Source organism: Lepidochelys kempii, chromosome 7, assembly GCF_965140285.1.
Source record: "Lepidochelys kempii isolate rLepKem1 chromosome 7, rLepKem1.hap1, whole genome shotgun sequence".
Taxonomy (NCBI): Eukaryota; Metazoa; Chordata; order Testudines; family Cheloniidae; genus Lepidochelys; species Lepidochelys kempii.
Window position 1 is genome coordinate 24,695,368 of NC_136386.1, and position 21,388 is coordinate 24,716,755.

General features: G+C 43.6%; 1 protein-coding gene across 2 annotated transcripts in view; it reads right to left on the minus strand.

The window, feature by feature from the left end:
• Nucleotides 1-20,669, minus strand: part of ABHD6 (abhydrolase domain containing 6, acylglycerol lipase) — a 44,621-nt gene extending 23,952 nt beyond the window's left edge. Inside the window, exons 1-3 of one of the 2 annotated variants that reach the window (XM_073351436.2) lie at nt 20,511-20,669; nt 7,666-7,727; nt 975-1,118 (exon numbers count right to left, since the gene is read on the minus strand). In XM_073351436.2, the coding sequence (XP_073207537.1) occupies nt 975-1,093 (119 nt within the window). In that variant the 5' untranslated portion in view covers nt 1,094-1,118; nt 7,666-7,727; nt 20,511-20,669. Of the gene's footprint in view, nt 1-974; nt 1,119-7,665; nt 7,728-20,282; nt 20,359-20,510 lie in introns of those variants that run through there. The other variant, XM_073351438.2, reaches the window with a different exon arrangement.
• Nucleotides 20,670-21,388: the final 719 nt, after the last annotated feature.

A 21,388-nucleotide genomic window follows, 5' to 3' on the forward strand; every position in this document is an offset into this window, starting at 1 on the left:
CTCCCTCTCAAATGAAAGCAACCCGGATAATCAAGCCCTGCCTAGCAACCTGCAACAAAGACATGACCCAAAAAGCCTCAGTTGGGAGAGTGTGATAAGGAATGATAGTATTCCTTCAGTCTGTGTTTTAAAGTTATGTTTTTTAAGAGTAAAACAAATCTATTATAATAAAACTCCATCCACATGTTAAAGTCTTAATCTAATTTTATATTACGGGCCCTAAGAATACTTCCCCCAGGTGCCAGTGTACCTTGGTATCAAGAATAGCTGACTGAGATTTTGGGAAGTTTTCATAACATGCCTTGTCAATAAACAATCCTGTCTTCTGAAATGTATTAAAGCTGGACTCCTCTGTTACTCATCTCTATGGGCTAGAAGAGAACACAACACTGAACTCTGGGACTCAGGAGACCAAGGTTCAGTACCTGGCTTTGACAGTGACCTCACATGCAGGGGTGCTGGAACTAGGGGTGCAGCAGCACGCCAAGGCTTGACGTGGTTTCTATCATACACAGGGTTTACAGTTTTGTTCAATGGCTCTCAGCACCCTCTCTGTAAAAATTGTTCCAATGTCACTGCTCATATGTGACCCTGGGCAAGTTGCTCAATTTCTCTATACCTCAGGTCCCTATCTGCAAAATCAGGATAATTAATACTTTCTCTCTCCCAGCCTTTATCTTCATTGTTTAGTTAGATTGTAAGCTCTATGGGGCAAGTGCCGTTCCTTACTATGTGTATGTACAGCACTCGTCATAATGGGACCCTCCACCCGAGTCTGAGGACCCATGTACTACTGTATGATCACGAGTTAAGAATATGAATAATAAACAATAAAATCAATGGGGACCGCATCTTTAAGATAAGTGGGACTTACTGAGCACTCAGTCTATCTGGCAACCACACATTTTAAATCTACGTTATAGTGTGAACCAAAAATAATCATTCCATGCTAATATTCTTATACTTTAACTTACCAATAATAGATTTTGATCAGTGCAGAAGGCCATAGGAGAAAGGATGCTACAAATGCCAGAATGGGGATAGCCAGAGTGCCTCCTGCTATTACAAACATGTTTAACACATCAAGGTCCATATTGTTCTTTAAGATTCTACCTCACCTGCATATGTTAAATAAGAACCAGAGGTTAGCAACAAAATAGTGAATGAAGGAAAGGCTGCCAAGATAAGAGGAAGGCATTAAACATACAACAGATATTGGTCAGGAACACAGCAAACTGTTTTCAGTTTTAAAACCCTATTTCTTTCAGACCCAAACTGACCCTAAAAACTGCAATCTCATCTTCTCGGATGAAGCTAAGACAGCTGGTCATAATTTAGTTGCTATGGCACTTTGCAAAACATAAATTCTCACCCCCTCCCTACCATCATGCTATCCCCAATCTGAAGACTGGGGTAAGAAAGCTCTTATTAAGCATTCATTTAACCCAATTAGCCTTCCCAGCCTCCATACCAAGTCTGAGATTCACAGCATACAATATCTGACCTAAAATTCAACCTCATGTGTCCTGAGTCAGACTCATTTCTGCTTTAGACAGGCAGCTGATAATCAAGGAGTAGAGCCTCTTAAAGATCTCAAGGAAGTCTGGGAAGGAGACCTGGCATAGCATTCTTTGTCTGCAGGCCCTCAGAAGAGTCAAATTGGTCCCCTTCTCTAGAAAATAGCAGAGCATTCAAATCCTCGTACTAAACTGAAAATATATTGTTCCCAAGAGCTATGTTAAAAGGCCCCCTGCCAGAACCTCAGAGTGCTCCAAATGCAAGATCTCAAAGAACTTCCATGTTCTGGGATTGCTAATACAAATTGCTTTTCAAATGCAACTGTCTGTACAGCATAATGTGGGATTCCTTTATTTCTATACTCTCATCACTAAACAGCATGCATGCACTTTACTACTGAAGGATTAAACCCTGGCACACAGATATCCTGGGCATATCCCTTAATTCCTGATGCTGAACATCTGCCATACCATCCATTTCTCAATGCTAGCCTCCTCACAAGAATGAATTATAAATCCAAGCATATTTAAATCCAAGGTTCACTAACCACCCACCTCCCAGTACTACTGCTCAACTTCTCACAATAGGGCCCATGGATAATCCTACTTCTGTTTTGCTCCAGATGGGTTTTGATTATTTTGAGGCGTTACAGTAGCTGCTACAGCTGGTATATTATGTTGCCGAACAGGAATCAAACATTGTATTTACAATCTATTCTGAACTGGAGCTGTACTACTGGGTCATATTTTATATTAAAATTAAGAAACATATTTTAAAATATAATGGCTAAGATTAGCTGGGGGAAAGAGTGCTGAAGAAAATGTTCTGTTTTTTAGACAAAAACAGTCTAATTTCCAAGGGCATTAACCCAGAAATGTCCCAGGCACTTTCGCTACTCAGGGCCACATTGTGGATGTGTAAAAGGTTGAGGAGAGTATGTAGGGGCTCTCCTCCCTTTACCCTTGTGCAGGAGAACAGCACACTCCCAGCCTGTAACCTCTCCAGACAGGAGGACGTAGGGTCTCTAGTAATTCAGTGGTGCTGTAACACCTAGAGGTGTGAGGACCCCCCTCTCTCCTTTATGGCATAGTATAAGGAGTTTGTGGGAGAAGGCAGGGAGCACACATTGCAAGCTTTCAGGGGGGTACAGCAAAAGCTATACTCCACCATTGCTCCTGGAGGCAATGTGCCAGCTTTGGGTATGGTGCCTTGGAGCAGTGGTCTCCAAAGTGGGGTGCATGCACCCCAGGGGGTGCGCAAGACGATCGATTGGGGAGTGCAGCAGGAGGACTGCCACCAGAGCAAAAGGGCGGCATGGCAGGAGGAGCACTGCCGGAGGGGGGAAAAAAAAGGGGAGGGGGGCAGCCCTGAGTCCCCCAGCCCGTGGAGGAGCAGGGACAGCCGTGCAGCCAGAAAGAAGCGGCACTTTCCCCTTCAAAGCCGGCCAAAGTGTCGCTTTGAAGGGGAAAGCGCCGCTTCTCTCCGGCTGCTGGCTGCGCGGCTGTCCCTGCTCCTCCTGAGTCCTCCGGCCCGTGCTCTCAGGTCCGCATTCCGAAAGGGGCTTTAGAGCTGCAGGCCAGGGCCCCGGGGCCCCCTTAGATAAATAAATATACATATATTGGGGGAGCGTGCTCAAAAAATTTTGACTGAGGGGTGCGCAAACACCTTAGAGCAGTGTTTTTCAAAGTACGGGTCGGGACCCAGTACTGGGTCACGGAATGTCAGTCACTGGGTCGCCTTGCTGATTCAAATTATAATGATTGTTGCCGCGCGCCAGCTCTAAAGGGCCGTGCAGCAGGGACCTAAAGAGGAGAGAGGTAAGGGGTGAGCGGGAACCGGGGAGGGGAGCAAGTTGGGGCTTGCAGGGCTGCTGCGGGCCTCTCCCCCAGCCCGGAGCTCGCTGCTGCCGGGACTCGGACCCTTCCCCTGGAGCACCATGCAGAGGGAGAGAGAGGCCCTTCCCCCGGAGCTGCTCTGTGCTTCTTGCAGCAGGAGGAGAAAGGGGCCCCTTCCCCAGGAGCTCTGTGCTGCGGGCAGGAAGAGAGAATGGCCCCTCCCCTGGAGCTAGCTGCTGTCTACAGGGAGAGGGCTGGGGGGAGTCCTCTGGCCCCAGCCCTGTGGCAGCCTGCCTGCACTCCAAACTCCACATCCCTGGCCCCACCCCAACCCCCTGCCCCCTTCTGCATCTTGAACCCCTCATCCCTGGCCCCACCCCTAATCTCAACTCTCTGCCCCAGTCCTGAGCCCCCTCCTGCACCCTGAATCCCTCATCCCCAGCTCCACCTTAGAGCCCTCACCCACAGACAGAGCACTCACCTCTGCACCTCACCCTCGGCCCTACCTTGGGCCACCTCCCACACTCCTTACCATAGGCTTACTAAAGCTAGTGTCTAGTGTTAAGAAAAGGAGGACTTGTGGCACCTTAGAGACTAACCAATTTATTAGAGCATAAGCTTTCGTGAGCTACAGCTCACTTCCTCAGATGCATATCGTGGAAACTGCAGCAGGCTTTATATATACACAGAGAATATGAAACAATACCTATTCCCACCCCACTGTCCTGCTGGTAATAGCTTATCTAAAGTGATTTCCAGCACAAATCCAGGTTTTCTCACCCTCCACCCCCCCACACAAATTCACTCTCCTGCTGGTGATAGCCCATCCAAAGTGACAACTCTTTACACAATGTGCATGACAATCAAGCTGGGCTATTTCCTGCACAAATCCAGGTTCTCACATCCCCCCACCCCCATACACACACAAACTCACTCTCCTGCTGGTAATAGCTCATCCAAACTGACCACTCTTCAAGTTAAAATCCAAGTTAAACCAGAACATCTGGGAGGGGGGGGTAGGAAAAAACAAGAGGAAACAGGCTACCTTGCATAATGACTTAGCCACTCCAAGTCTCTATTTAAGCCTAAATTAATAGTATCCAATTTGCAAATGAATTCCAATTCAGCAGTTTCTCGCTGGAGTCTGGATTTGAAGTTTTTTTGTTTTAAGATAGCGACCTTCATGTCTGTGATCGCGTGACCAGAGAGATTGAAGTGTTCTCCGACTGGTTTATGAATGTTATAATTCTTGACATCTGATTTGTGTCCATTTATTCTTTTACGTAGAGACTGTCCAGTTTGACCAATGTACATGGCAGAGGGGCATTGCTGGCACATGATGGCATATATCACATTGGTGGATGTGCAGGTGAACGAGCCTCTGGTAGTGTGGCTGATGTTATTAGGCCCTGTGATGGTGTCCCCTGAATAGATATGTGGGCACAGTTGGCAACGGGCTTTGTTGCAAGGATAAGTCCCTGGGTTAGTGGTTCTGTTGTGTGGTATGTGGTTGTTGGTGAGTATTTGCTTCAGGTTGCGGGGCTGTCTGTAGGCAAGGACTGACCTGTCTCCCAAGATTTGTGAGAGTGTTGGGTCATCCTTTAGGATAGGTTGTAGATCCTTAATAATGCGTTGGAGGGGTTTTAGTTGGGGGCTGAAGGTGACGGCTAGTGGCGTTCTGTTATTTTCTTTGTTAGGCCTGTCCTGTAGTAGGTAACTTCTGGGAACTCTTCTGGCTCTATCAATCTGTTTCTTTACTTCCACAGGTGGGTATTGTAGTTGTAAGAAAGCTTGACAGAGATCTTGTAGGTGTTTGTCTCTGTCTGAGGGGTTGGAGCAAATGCGGTTGTATCGCAGAGCTTGGCTGTAGACGATGGATCGTGTGGTGTGGTCAGGGTGAAAGCTGGAGGCATGCAGGTAGGAATAGCGGTCAGTAGGTTTCCGGTATAGGGTGGTGTTTATGTGACCATTGTTTATTAGCACTGTAGTGTCCAGGAAGTGGATCTCTTGTGTGGACTGGACCAGGCTGAGGTTGGTGGTGGGATGGAAATTGTTGAAATCATGGTGGAATTCCTCAAGGGCTTCTTTTCCATGGGTCCAGATGATGAAGATGTCATCAATATAGCGCAAGTAGAGTAGGGGCTTTAGGGGACGAGAGCTGAGGAAGCGTTGTTCTAAATCAGCCATAAAAATGTTGGCATACTGTGGGGCCATGCGGGTACCCATAGCAGTGCCGCTGATCTGAAGGTATACATTGTCCCCAAATGTGAAGTAGTTATGGGTAAGGACAAAGTCACAAAGTTCAGCCACCAGGTTAGCCGTGACATTATCGGGGATAGTGTTCTTGACGGCTTGTAGTCCATCTTTGTGTGGAATGTTGGTGTAGAGGGCTTCTACATCCATAGTGGCCAGGATGGTGTTATCAGGAAGATCACCGATGGATTGTAGTTTCCTCAGGAAGTCAGTGGTGTCTCGAAGGTAGCTGGGAGTGCTGGTAGCGTAGGGCCTGAGGAGGGAGTCTACATAGCCAGACAATCCTGCTGTCAGGGTGCCAATGCCTGAGATGATGGGGCGCCCAGGATTTCCAGGTTTATGGATCTTGGGTAGTAGATAGAATATCCCAGGTCGGGGTTCCAGGGGTGTGTCTGTGCGGATTTGATCTTGTGCTTTTTCAGGAAGTTTCTTGAGCAAATGCTGTAATTGCTTTTGGTAACTCTCAGTGGGATCAGAGGGTAATGGCTTGTAGAAACTCGTGTTGGAGAGCTGCCGAGCAGCCTCTTGTTCATATTCCGACCTATTCATGACGACAACAGCACCTCCTTTGTCAGCCTTTTTGATTATGATGTCAGAGTTGTTTCTGAGGCTGTGGATGGCATTGCGTTCCGCATGGCTGAGGTTATGGGGCAAGTGATGCTGCTTTTCCACAATTTCAGCCCGTGCACGTCGGCGGAAGCACTCTATGTAGAAGTCCAGTCTGCTGTTTCGACCTTCAGGAGGAGTCCACCTAGAATCCCTCTTTCTGTAGTGTTGGTAGGGAGACCTCTGTGGATTAGTATGCTGTTCAGAGGTATTTTGGAAATATTCCTTGAGTCGGAGACGTCGAAAATAGGATTCTAGGTCACCACAGAACTGTATCATGTTCGTGGGGGTGGAGGGGCAGAAGTGTTCATAAACCAGTCGGAGAACACTTCAATCTCTCTGGTCACGCGATCACAGACATGAAGGTCGCTATCTTAAAACAAAAAAACTTCAAATCCAGACTCCAGCGAGAAACTGCTGAATTGGAATTCATTTGCAAATTGGATACTATTAATTTAGGCTTAAATAGAGACTTGGAGTGGCTAAGTCATTATGCAAGGTAGCCTGTTTCCTCTTGTTTTTTCCTACCCCCCCCCTCCCAGATGTTCTGGTTTAACTTGGATTTTAACTTGAAGAGTGGTCAGTTTGGATGAGCTATTACCAGCAGGAGAGTGAGTTTGTGTGTGTATGGGGGTGGGGGGATGTGAGAACCTGGATTTGTGCAGGAAATAGCCCAGCTTGATTGTCATGCACATTGTGTAAAGAGTTGTCACTTTGGATGGGCTATCACCAGCAGGAGAGTGAATTTGTGTGGGGGGGTGGAGGGTGAGAAAACCTGGATTTGTGCTGGAAATCACTTTAGATAAGCTATTACCAGCAGGACAGTGGGGTGGGAATAGGTATTGTTTCATATTCTCTGTGTATATATAAAGCCTGCTGCAGTTTCCATGATATGCATCTGAGGAAGTGAGCTGTAGCTCACGAAAGCTTATGCTCTAATAAATTGGTTAGTCTCTAAGGTGCCACAAGTCCTCCTTTTCTTTTTGCGAATACAGACTAACACGGCTGTTACTCTGAAACCTGTCTAGTGTTAGTTATGTAAAGTGGGTTAAGCTGGAATGTATTGCAATATTATGATTTTATGAAAACTCTAGTCAAAAGATATAATTACGTTGGGTCACGGCATCAACAATTTTCTTCAACTGGGTCACGAGGAAAAAAGTTTGAAAACCCCTGCCTTAGAGTTTCTGCTTGGGCAATGCACTTTCCCAGTTTGCCACCGCATGCACAGTGGCTTACAGCCACTATTTAGCCTTTGCTTTGCTGTAGATCTCACAAATAGCACATTTAACTGTGAGGCTGGCTTTGTTAACTTAGACAGTAGGTGGGTGTGCAGCAGATGGAGAACACTGACTATAACTTCTTTCAAAAAGACATTAATTTATTGAAAAACACCCCATTCTCTGATTAGAATTTAAACATAACAATCAGAGTCTTTAAGAGCAGGGCTTACGGTTCAGAAAAGCCTCCTCCTCCTGGGTACAGCTGCCACAGGCCACCGGTTCCGATGACGTTCTGAAACCATTATTAAAAAAGAAAAAAAAAGGAAATTATATTCCAGGGCTTTTTTCTTTCATATTTAGTAGCAGAGATGCTGTTCATTTCTGCTGTTTAAACCATCAGCAGCACTTCAAAGTACATGGTCACTACCCTCTGTTCAACCTTTCACATTTTATATCACTTCATGTAATAAAATAATATCAAGACACTAGTTCCAAGCATGTACAAAGTGCAAGTCAACACGGAGGACAAACACTGAAAAAGAGTGAGAAGATTAAAGCATTCTGAGCCAACAGAAAGAATCCACTTAACAGTAGGATCTGCCTCATCAAGGGCTGAACTGAAGGAAAGAAGAAAGATGGAAACTTAGGATCACAACTATCATTAAATAATTAGTACAATTAAATCACATTAACTAAAACTCAGTCAAGTTCCCACTGTTCCTATTTATTTGAAACCCTCTTCCCCAAAGATTTTATATTGCCCCACAACCTTTCAATAAATGGGACTGTAATGTATTAGAGAGATGGACGTTTCTTTGTACTCCTACAATAATAGATTGAGCTTTCTTGATGAGTTACTCAGCAGCTCTAGATAAAGTAGCATTCAAGTTACAGAACACACGGAAAGACATTTAATGCACAAACAGCATTTGATTAATGTCTATTGTAGGGTCTGAAAGCCTGGTTAAGAGTTCCAGTTATTTGATGTGATTCCCTTTAAGAGGGGTGTGCTGGCAGGGGCAGCAACCAGGAAGTGAATTATTTGTTCCAACTGTCTGTTCTGCATTAGAGTTCAACAAGCAAAGAAAGTCATGTTTACCAGCTTCCTGCCTGCAGTCTGCTCCTGGGGTAAGCCATGGCAGCTGTTACAACTCATATGATTAAATATTCCCAATGAGCATTACACTACTCAAGGAAACATATCCCTCGTAAACCAAATGCGTCTGACAAACCTGAATAGAAATATGGTATGCCTTTCTCGCAAGCTCTAATATAACACATGCATGTATACATGAAGATACAGAATGACATGTGCATGTTTTCTCTTTCCATTCCGGATATAAGACTGATGTAATTTGAAATTTCAAATCTAAATCAGGGTGAAAAATACAAAATACTGATGTTTCCATTACTATAGCATTGGGCTTTATTCTTCACTCCACGCCACCAAAGTAACTCTACTGCCTTCAGCTGACTTACTCCCAATTTAAAGTACTGTAAATAAACTTTTATTTATGTATCCAGAACATTTCAAGTAGTTTTATTTAAAAAAAAAAAAAGCTATTTTTTGTGCATTTTGAATTTTCAGCCAAACAGAGCTAGACACAAATCACAAGTAAAAAGTAATCATCCAGTCAATAAGAACTGCATCATTCATCATTTTCAAACATAATTAAAAATAAGAATTAAGAATCTGGAGCTGGAGCGCGGAGCAGTGGAGCTGCAGGTTTTTGCCCGGAGCTGGAGCGGAGCCGGATCACAGAAAATCTTGACTGCTCCACTGCTCCAGTTGTTTGTTTTTTTTTCATTTTCAATCCAAAATTAATGATATTTAGCAAGAAAGTCCTAAAAGTGCCAAAAAGTTTCAGATTGTATAGCAACTGATATTAACATCTACTTTACCACTTTACATAATGTCACAGTTATTCTCACTTCAGCCAAAATCAAGATTTAATGTACAGATACAAAATTACAAAGTTTTTTGGAGATATGTTTTATTAAAGAATCAGATAACTATCAGATATCCAGCAACACTGCAGACTGCTCCCACCCTTGTGCCAAGGTTAGGCGAGTACGTACTCGTGTAGATTAGTTAGATAAGTATGTACTGATAGTTCTTTTGTAAGCGTTGATCAACGAGACGCACTGAGTGCTGCAATTACGGAAAAGTGTGATGCAAGACGCAATATTAACATTAAGATATCGCAAGAGATATTAACCACGTAAGCTCATTTCTCCCACAGGCTCCCATTACCAGTACATTTGTTCATTTGTACATGCTCCCGTATCACTCTGCCGGACTTATTTTATATGTTATCTGTTCGATGGTCTTTTGGTAGCGTTGTTTGTCATTTTAAATTTACTGAAAAAGTCACGTGCAGCAGGCATATAAATATACAGTAAACATTTTTGCGTAAATTAGGAGTGATTTCTGTGATCTATCCAGAGTGATTGGAAAACATCCAACACAACTTTGAGGGTGAATCCTTAGGTCATTTTAAGAAAAAATGAACACGCATCCTAAAATTCTTCCTAAGGGAGCTACAGTCCCTTCAAGGAGGTGATGAAAAGTTAATTTCTGATTAATATCTCAAAAAGTAATGAAATTATGTCTGTGTCTTAGTGTTAGTATGTGCTACCATATTACATTATCCAAAATTATTTAAACCATAGGCGTCCCGAACTGGCGGTTGACCATTTTTATTTTATATTTCAAGAAAGGCTAGATGTCGACTGCCCCTGGCTACGAGCGATAATATTATGTTCCCTAATAAGTTAATAATTTTTGGTTAATATTTATTATTACATTTAAAATTTATGATTCCAAAGTTGAAAAATAAGTAATAAGTAAAATTGTTTGTATCACTCTAAGCATCTAAGCAGATTAAACAGTTTTCTCAGAAACAGTTAATTATACAAAATAAATTAAGAGTACCATTTTAATACATGTTTTAGTATTAAATCATATTCCAGGGTCGTACCTGTTAAATAGTCAAAGATTTAAAAAATACTAAATAAAATTGGCTCACTCCCCCCACTTCACGACGCCTGTAGTTTAAATAATTTTATTTGAATGATGTTGTACGACAGAACGTTGGAAATCAACTTTAACGGGAAAGCGGAAAAACATATTTCTGAACATTTGCTCTCTTTACTAAAAGGACTGTGCTTGCAATTTGAATCCGCTTTCCTGTTAAAGTTTATTTTCAACCTCGTAACGTGTAGCCTCGTTACATCCCAACAATTAATGTTGTAGAACAGCGATAGCACCTACTAACGCTACGGCACATACCAAATTTCATTGATATATCTATATTAAAGCATTTTTGAGATATTAATTAAAAACTTGGAAAATATTTCAAATATTTTTACAGCAAAATTTCACAAGGAAAACTAACTTGCAATTTATAAATAAAAATTTATATTAATTATGTATATTAAAAATACTTCTTACTTCATTAAAACTGCAAGAAACATGTTAAAATATTAAAATATACTTTAATAATAATTTTGTGTAAAAAGAAAATAAGATCGAATTTATTTTGGATTTTCTGGACAAAAATGAAATACCTTAAGCGGTTAAGATATCACAAGCAGGTACATTATAAAAAAAATGTAATGCTTTTGTTCATTGCTTTTCAAAGATCAAAACAAGAAACACTGGGATGCGGTAGCAGCACAGGAAGATTTGGCCATGGCTTCAACAAAAACATCAAATCTGCTCCTGATGATTGATAGCCGATTTACGGAAAAGGATCTCAATGACATCCTTACTTTTGAATTTGAAAAGCCAAAATTTGGGCTTTTGGGAAAAGCAAAGACGAAATCGGCAATGTGCAAGGTGGAAAAGGAAGTGAATGGTGAGCTCAAACCATTAGCTTCAAGACAAGTGAAGCAAGCGCTGTGAAAAGTTTCAGACTTTGGCGGCATGTAAAACGTAACCATCCTGAAAACTATGAGGCTCTGGTTTACAAAAAGGACCAGGAAGATGAGGCAAAACAGAAAGCGGACGCGGCTAAACGACGTTCATCTGGCTCTTTGAAAACTCCTGGAGAAAAGATTTTTTGCAGAGCTTCATCTGAAAAGAAATCCAAAATTGAGCAAACAAAACTTGACTCATATTTGAAGTCCTCAAAGGCTACAGTCACTGTGGATGCCAATACTTTCCATGAAGGGCTGATGGAAATGGTTTGCTTGAGTTCAACACCACTCACTACCTTCAAGCTAAAGAACAAAGGATTCCAAAAAATTGTAGGTGAAATGGGTCGGCAGCTTGGAATTCGACGGGGCACGATGCGGTTCGTCATTTTAGTTGTCAGCATAGCTGAGTCTGGTCGCAAAGAGCTCAAGACAGCTTTGGAGCAAAAATTGTGCTACCTGAAAATGGATGCGGCAACCCGTGGAAACAGAAATTTCCTTGCAATCAATGCTCAGTACTACAAAGAAGGAAAAGATAAAGCTGTGGTAAAAAACCTTGGACATAAATCAACACTGAAGGGAGTCACAATTCTTCATAAGTGAAAAGTAAAAGCTATTTTAGAAAAATTTGGGATCAGTGAAATGCAAGTGCTGAGCGTCTGCACTGACAATGCAGCAAACATGACGTGTGCCGTCAAAAATTCCAGCGAGGACAATGAAACCATTTCTACCTTTGAGAACAGAGATGTGGACAGAAATGAAGCTATTTTGCCTGATGAAGGAACTAAAGGAATGGATGAAATCGAACTCAACATGGATGCTGCTGCACAATGGGTTAATGACCCTAGCCTCATACTTCCAACACGGCTTCATGAGGATGACTCAAAAGTCCAACTGATGAGGTGTGGTATTCACACTCTTCAGTTGGCAATCTGGGATGGACTGAACAAAGAACATGCAAAGAAATTTCTGGCAAAAATTCAACAAGTCGTTGTCAAACTACGAACCCCAAGTATTCAAAGTGTTCTGCTTGATCTACATGGGGTAACTCAATCACTGGATACTGTGACTCGCTGGGGTTCAACATTTGCAATGATTGATCGGCTTCTCTTTTTCAATCTTACTGTGAACAAGTGGCTGCTCCTGGAACAAGAGAACTCAAGTTAACAAAAGCTGAATGGGACAAAGTGAAGAACCTGCGAGACCTCTTGGCAAAGCCAAACCAAACAACTGTGAATCTTCAAGCGATCGATGTAACCCCTGGAGTTTTAATAAAGGAATGGCGAAACCTGTCAAAATTCTTGCAAGAAAATGGTGGACAAATTGCAGAAGGAATTCTATCCTCTGTGCACAAACACGAAGAGAAGCTTTTTGACAATATTAATTTCCTTGCTGGAGTTTATGTTGACCCATGGTCAAGAGAAATATGCTCAAGAGAAATAACAAAGGCAAAGGAAAGGCTCCTTGATATTACTCGACGACTCGAACAACAAAATCTATTGCTACATTTGAACTCAGCGAAAGAAGTTGAAGAAAACGAAACACAAAAAAAGGAGTCATCAACAATTGAATATGCGGTTTCAGAAAGTTCACATCCTTCAGAAATAGCAGGCTGGTCTCAAACTTCCATCTCCACTCTGAACTTGTTCGAGCGTCCACCCTGAGATGTCTTCAACCATCACAGTGAAATGGAGATAATTCAAGCACCAATTCTTTAGAAGATGACGCCTTTGAAAAGGAATTGGATAAACAAGAAAGACGCCGGTGAGTTTCTGCAATTCATAATTGTAATGAAGCATTATTCGAGATAAATTTTTGGGAAGATTGTGAGGCGATGGAGTCTATTGGTAGGCTAAAAGTTAAGTCTGTTTTTGAGGCCATTCACAGCTACTCACACTGCATTCAGGCTGCCTGTAGAATTGCTTCGAGCATGCCAACAACTTAAGCTCGTGTAGAGTGACTGCTTTCAGCTTTAAAGTTAATTTTAAATGATTTGCAGCAGGCTATGAAAGACGACTTGATTGCTGCAATAATTTTTTACAGAATGAATTATGAATGATTCTAGTTTGTATCATTGTTGACATTTAAATTGTTTTAAAAGTCTGAATAAAAATAATATTTTTTCAAAATTACAGTATGCACTCTTTTATTTAGTTAAAAATTCATTTGAGTTGGGGGGCGGAGCGGAGCTGGAGCAGTCACTATTGGTGCCAGAGTGGAGCTGGAGTGGAGCAATTCAAAAATTTGATTGCTCCAAATCCCTGATTGCTTAAATAAATGTGTAATAAATTAAATAGTGTATGCTCCTGGTTAGCAAAAAGAAGTACCAAATTTAGTGTAAAAGTTATATTTAGTTGCAAACCAACATATTTTAATGGTTACCAACCAATGAGAATCAAACTTGCTTTAGGAAAATTAAAAGTACACAATTTAAATCGATGGCCTAAAAATAGGTTTCTTGCTTGCTGATTAAAATCAGTGATTTACACTTCTTTGATTTAAATCAATCCATCCTATTTACTCCTAAGAGCATTCTGGGCCAAAACATTAAAAATGCTGCACAAAATATTTTAAAATTCTTCAAGTTTAATTTGTCAATAAATAAGTGCAGAGACTCCAGCATGGCAGTGGGGAGCACAGGCCACTGGCTGCACAAAGGTGGGAGATCACCATGCAGGCCCCTCACCCCTGGGACACGGACTCAGCGGTGAGGCTGCACCTGACCCTTATGCAGCACCTGGGCCTGGGCCTGCCCCAGAAACACCCTGGGGCCCCCCCTTTGCACCACGCGTACCAAGTGTGGGCACGCAGGCTCAACCAGGCAGGATCCAAGTGCGGAGGGGCTCAGTGTCAGGGGATCCAGGTGTGGTGTGAGAGGATTCTGTGTGGGACAATCTGGATGCAGGCAGCTCAGTGGGGGGTCTAAGTGTGGGGGGATCTGGATGCACACAGGCTTTTTGGGGGGGTTCCAGGTGCAGGGGCAATGGGACTCTGCCAGGGCTTCCAGGTGAAGCTGGTTGGGGCTCAGTGGAGGGATCTGGGTGTGGGGGTCTCAGTGCGGGGGGCGGGGTTGTCTGGATGCTGGGGGAGTGAGGCTTGGTGGGGTGGAGGTGGAGCTATTTGTTGGTCTGGATGTGGGGCTCAGGGTGATGCACGGGGTGGGGGTTTGAGTGGAGGGAGCTCAGTGGGTAGTGGTCTGGGTGCAGGAGTAAGTGTCCGGAGGCAGGGAGTCTGCATGCAGGGGGGCTCCAGATGCAGTGGTTAAGATTCAGTGGGGTGGGGTTCGGGTATGGAGGGCTAGGGGAGTTCTGGATAGACACGGTGAGGCCTGGCAGGGGTGTCTGGGTATGGGAGGTCCGGATACATGGGCATTGGGTGGATGGGGGAGCAGCTCCCCGTATAGTGACCCCCCCCCACAGTTGAGGAGCGATGTGGGCAGGAAGCAGGGTAAGATGCTGAGCTTCCTGCAGCTGCGGGCGGTTTCTGGGGGTGGGTTCTGACACAGCCCAGACACTCCTTGCAGGGGAAGATGAAGTCCTGTCCTCTCCTGCCTACAGCCCAGCTGGGACCAGCAGCTGACCGCAGCTCAGGGCAGAAGCTACTGGCTGGGGTGTCATAGAATCATGGAATATCAGGGTTGGAAGGGACCTCAGGAGGTCATCTAGTCCAAACCCCTGCTAAAAGCAGGACCAATCCCCAACTAAATCATCCCAGCCAGGGCTTTGTCAAGCCTGATCTGAAAGTCCCTAACCCTGCAGTAATTTATCTCTCTGCCAGCTGCTCCGGGTGCGTGAAATGACGTACCTGCTCTCCTAGGAAGTGATGCATGACTGTGCTTGCAGCTTCCCTTTGTTTCCCTGTCAGAAAGTCATTTTTCTGTGGGAAAGCAAATAAATCTCAGGGGGACACTAATTCTGCGCACATGCAGTGGCACAGAATTCCCCCAGCAGTACCTATTGCATTCCCTAGATTCTGGGGAGGGTGGTTCTCTCCCCAGCCATCTGCGGCTGTGGCAATAGGCAAGAACTATCAAACCCCAGCACTCCTTCACCTTGCCTCACACCCCGTATGCTGGGAAGGGCAAGGAGGGCAGCATAAAACCATACAAGCAAAACCGTATAGAGAAAATTAATTCTTCAAATCAATCCCCAAACTGCAGGTGGCACTGATTCAGACTAGCAAGCTACTTAAAATGTCTTTTACCCTCCAGAAAGTGTCTTGTTTACCGTGTTGTGGGTTGCTTTAAAGAAAGGATAGAGTTAAAAAGACAACAAAAATTTTACAGCAGGAGCAAAATTGGCTTCCTGCACCACATGCCATGCCAGCAGGGACCAGGAAGAGTGAAAGCAGCAAACTTGTCCTTTAGGGAAAGGATGCATTTTGTTTTGTTTTTCAGAAGCCACCTCAGGTTTTGGTTAGGTTTTTTTTTTTAGCCCACAGTAACACCTAAGCTCTTAACAAAAGACAAAATAATATTACTGCTATTAAAAAGGCAACACAACTAAAAAAGAGGATGCTAATTTAACCATCACTGAAACACAACAAGCAACATTTTGATTCTGTCAGAAACTAAATTAAAACAAAAGCCAAAACCCATGACTTGCACTCATTAAAAGCTGCACGTCATTGGATCACAATCTGTTCTCAAAGGCTAAATTATCCCAACGAGAGCTTTGTAACCAAGTGTTGTTTGCATAGCAACAGATGGGAGAAAAACACCACTCTGGGCTTCTACAGTGCCTTCCTTGCAAGGTCCTCAAAGCACTTCCTAAACATTAATTAGGCAAGCCTTATAATACAATACCAATGCAAGGTAGGTAACGAAAAACACTGACGTTTACAATGAGCTAGCAGCAGAGCTGAGACTAGGACCCATGAGTGCTGCTGCCCCGATTTGAGCTAACCACTGGACCACACGCCTCTAAGATTAAAGCATTCTCTAGAAAGGGATTCAAAATAAAACCCTGTCATCCCAAATGTCTTACTGCTGCCAGAAACAGCATGTAAGTGAGTGACAGAAGTAACGTAGGTGGTGAAACAGGATTTAAATCATTCAAGAGCAGTTCCAGATAGTCCCACAGAATTTACCCAACAGCCCCTTCGTCCAAAATAATCTAATGAATAATTATCAAAAGCAGAAGGAAGAGCAAGGAAATTTATAACCAAGCATTCGTCAGGTCATAAATCATTATTCCCCATTTGAACTCAATTAACTGAATAACCTGTTCAAATGTAAAAATGTTAAGTTTCAAAAGTAGAAAAGCTGCCACTTACTGAGTATGGCAGAATAACTGCACTGTCAGCAGCACTCAGCCAAAAGACTGGCTAGTTAGTCTGAATGAGTTTAAAATCCTTGTCTATAGTCGGTCTTGTTCCTTGCTGGCATGTGAATTGGTATAAAAGAATTCTTGGGGTATAATTCAAATGTTTCTTTTGATTTTAACAAGTTAACCCCAAACAGGCTTCAAAAACAGCACGCTCAGTGGCACAATTAAAACAGAGATGCCTCCTCACCAAAACTAAATTAATCTGAACTAGTTTAATATTGTTTATGAGATTCAAGTAGGGGGCGGTGAAATTCAAATCTGAAGCAGTGAAGTACCAGAGCAGCATGCACAGAGCACTGATACTCTTCATTAGTATCACCAGTTTTTTGTACAATGTGTCTCGGGGAAAGTTACATAACCTACAAGGCAAACTCCTTTTGATGAAATGGTGTTTCGCATACACAGGATAATACACGCCACTGGGAGTACTGACATACCAAACAATTTTTGAATTCAAAAGCTAAAAATGGAGGTGAGAATTTAGGACCCAGTTCAGCAAGGGAAGAAAAAAGTCCATCTGCGCAAATCTGTGCAAGGTCATGGAGGACTTTCTTTCTGTAGAAATCATATATATATTTTCATTAAACAGGCCCGCTGAACTTTAACGTAGCCATTATCAGTAAAGAACTGTGTCTGTAAAAATCAAAATAATTTTGGATATAGTCTATATTTAGCTTAATGTTACTTGGCTCCAGAGCACTCAATTTCTGACTTACACAGCAATAGATTTTTAAATTAAAAATACTGAAAGTTACAAAAAATTTAAATCCATCTTATTTTTACTTGAAATATTAATAAATAGAGAAGAAACAACATAATACAAATGTAAGACCCCGCTGAGGGATTTTCAGGCTATGATAAACCACAATAGCAGAGCGTCTGTCACCAGAACCCCAACCTGAACTAGCTAATAACACAAGAAAAATTGAAGTTTCTCTTTGAAACCATCTTCTGCTTACAATGCCATATATATAAGAAATAATTTGATGTACCATTTTGATACTGCTATAATTTATTCCAGCTGTTCTGACTTTTCACACACGTGCTATGCTCTGCAGTCTTTCAGAAGCCATATAATTGTTTAATGTAAATTAAGATCTATTAATATTTGAAATGCTATGGAGGGAACTGCTTGTCCAGGAGCCACTTAGCTATCCTGCTTAATCCAGTCCTAAAAGGAATGGAATTAAGAAAAGCTAGTGTTAGACTTTATTTACAGACTGCTTCAAGACGAATAAATATTTTTTTTTTCTGAGTTTCACAGTCTCTGTATCTTTGACCTGTTTTTACTTTGTAAAACACAAGAGAAACAAACTGAAATCAGGTCATTTGGGTTCAGTTTCTATCCCTGTTTTTCAGTATCAGTTATCAAAACACAGCAACAACTGATTACTGGTACTTGTCAACAGCATGGTTAAAACACTGTTGAAAAGCTTAACTGGTACTGGCTGTGATTCCAACAATAGCAGCTGGCTTAAAGTCACAGAGAAAAGCCCCCTTCTTTCTTCCAAATCCAAAAATAATCTCCATCCCTTATGTATATGCGTATACATCAGCATGTATAAAGACACATTTTAAGTGGTGTACACAAGTTGCGTAATTTCCCTATTTATTTCATTTGTATGTCTGAAGTTATCATTGCTCATATATAAGAGGATATGAATGTGAAAGGTTGGGGGAACAGATTATATGCTTTCCCCTAATAAATCTAAAGAATGGCTCCAGCCTAACCAGATTCTGAATGTCTTTCCAAGTGTATAGACATTGATCAAAGTAGCATTTATACTACACCATCTGATACGCATAGAATTTCATTTTGGAAGAAGGCGGGTTCTTCAAAATAATAGACATGGATCCCACTTTGCTTTTCCAATGTTAAAAATCAATAGAGACATTTTTCAGTGGCTATTTATCTACTTTCAAATTAAAAACAGTTACAGTGAGAACGTAACAACTTTTTTTTAAATACCAGAACTGTATAGGTGCTCACGAAGATCCACTGATTTATTAAAATATGAAAGACATACATATACACAACACACATACTCCCTTTTGATGAAATTGTCCCATTACTTCTAAAACGAAGCTGCCTGTAATGGCTCAGACACAGTACAGTAAGCAATACATAACTAACAAATCCTTCCTGACATATCAGTGTTCTCAGATGCATCTAGTGACCAGACAGCAACTGTGAAAAATCAGGAGGGGGGAATAGGTTGCCTATATAAAATAAAGTCCTTAATATCAGGATGGTCACAATAATATTGGGACATCTGGTCAGCTTAGCTGCATCAGAAATTTCCCCTAGCCTTCCTCATTGTCCTTCATTAAAGTCTAAGATCATAAAGCAGCAAAATCCCCCTCCCCTTTAAATCACAGATTAGTAACAACTCTTCCCTTTCAAAAAGGAAACACTAAAACACATTATTTTAAATCCTGGCCCAAATTCTGAGATCTCGGAGATGAGAAAATTCTGCATTACACATATCCTACTCTGTTATGGAAGAAGCTCAGTGTTGTTTCCACTGGTGCTCAGGAGGTCACGTGTAGGCACTTCGGTTTATATTGAGTACATCAACAGACTTCCCCCGTATTAAAACAGATTAGGAATTTTCAGCTGAAAACAATCCCCCAAACTGCTTTTGATTCTCCCAGATAGGAATGTGCCTTATGCCCTATAATCTCAAGAGAAATCCCACTCACTGTGCTCAATGCTCTCTGAAATAAATATTTAAACTCAGTTTAAAACTTCTGCAAGCTTAAACATTCTGTGCCTGTAATTCTGATGGCTGGAGAGCGTTCAACAAACTTCACCAGTAAACCATTTTACTTACAACGCCTACAGTCTTATGTCAGGTCCATATCTGAAGTGGCACAGGGATCTGTGCAAAAATCTTGTTTTAAAAAATTTAAATAAGCCAATTCCTGAGACCCACTTTAGAGAATGACCAAGTGAATCTCTGCAGCCCACAAGAGAGGCTAGGGCACTGAAGAATTCACAGGCCCTTCTTGTGAGAACCACAATTTAAGCAATAAAAGAAACACCAAACGTTGTTCAACAGTCCGGCAACACCAGTGATATCCCATCACAGATATACATTCACAGACAGACACACATGGTGTTAGCTTCTCACAGAATTTTGGTAAATTCCTGAGAACAGCCGTGCTGACTCAGGAAATCGCAGCTAGGGACAACGTTCTAGAATAGAATCCCATCTGGTTCCACCTTTCCTGTGCGATCGCCCCCTGCCCCAGGAAGGATGTTTTACAAGGTTTAGCACAACAAAGCGCTTTACAGACCACACGCGGGTGAGGTCACATCACAGCACCCTCCGAAAGCCAGCCACTTCTGGGGAGGAGCGTGGCTGCTGCTAGGCGAAGAGCTCTGAGGGGACCTTTTCCGCCTCTGCGGAGTAACCAGGTCCAGGACATGCATGTGTGGAGTCCGACTGTACTGCGGCGCCGACCCAGGGGGCCAGGGACGCTGCCTCTATGTGCCTGGGTGGAGCCAGGTGAATGTGGGCGCGGGTGGCTGCCCCCCCACAGCCACCCACACGCTGCCCAGGCCCGGCTCCCGTCAGGCTTCAGAAGAGACCACATACCCTGGCGCTCCGGGGTCTGCCCCCCGGCTGCACCTGCAGCCCCTCTCCCCGCCCCGATCGCTGACACGGCGCCTCAAGCCCCGGCAGTGGCCCAAGCCAGGCTGCCTCCAGCTGTTTCCGCCGCCGCCGCCGCCGCCTGCATCCCCTCCCCTCCCCTCCCGGCCGCTGCAGCAGCAGCATCCTCCCCAGCACCTCCACGCACAGCCTCCTAGCTCAGCCCGTCCTCACCCGCCCGGGCTCTCCGGCTTCGCCGCCGCGGCGTCCCCACCCCGGGGCCGGCCCTGCAGCAGCTGCCCCGCTCGGCTCGAGACGCCGCCTTACGCTGCGGCTGTCCCGGGCTGCAGCCCCGCAACTGCCGCGCGCGCTGCTTCTGCCTCCCTCTCTCTCTCTCTCTCTCTGTCCCTGCACCTTAAAGGCAGGGAGCACGGGAGCCTCCCCCTCCGACAGAAAATGCTCGGGCTCAGTCTGAACAGCAGCCCGCCCTGCCCCCCGGGCCAATGGAATGTCATAAAGCTCCATCGCTATATCCCGTTGTCTGGAGCTGCTCCCCCTTAGCCACGGGCTGGTGCCTGCCTGGGACATAGCGCACAGATACGGACGACCAGCTCTTGGCGGGCACCCCAGGGGGGCCGTGATTAAGGGTCCCTGGTGCTGCACTGGGTATGCATTTGGATTGTTTTGGTTCCAGAGCTGAACAGACGTCATCAGCAGAAGTGGCATGACATCATACTGGGCACCGCCACTAACAGGCTGCTGCAAAGCTGATGGGAGGCTGCCCCAGCTGGGCTTGTTCTGCAAGCAATAAATCCGCCGTTTTGTGTCACTGAGTTAAGCTACACTCTTGTAATTAAAGGGACACTGGCAAATCAAAAGCCCTATATGAAAACGTTTCCTTTCCTGTGCGAGTAATAAAAGTTCAGGGTTATACAACGCAATGAATAGTTTTCAGAGTAACAGCCGTGTTAGTCTGTATTCGCAAAAAGAAAAGGAGTACTTGTGACACCTTAGAGACTAACCAATTTATTTGAGCATGAGCTTTCGTGAGCTACAGCTCACTTCATCGGATGCATGCGTGGAAACTGCATCGGATGCATGCAGTGGAAACT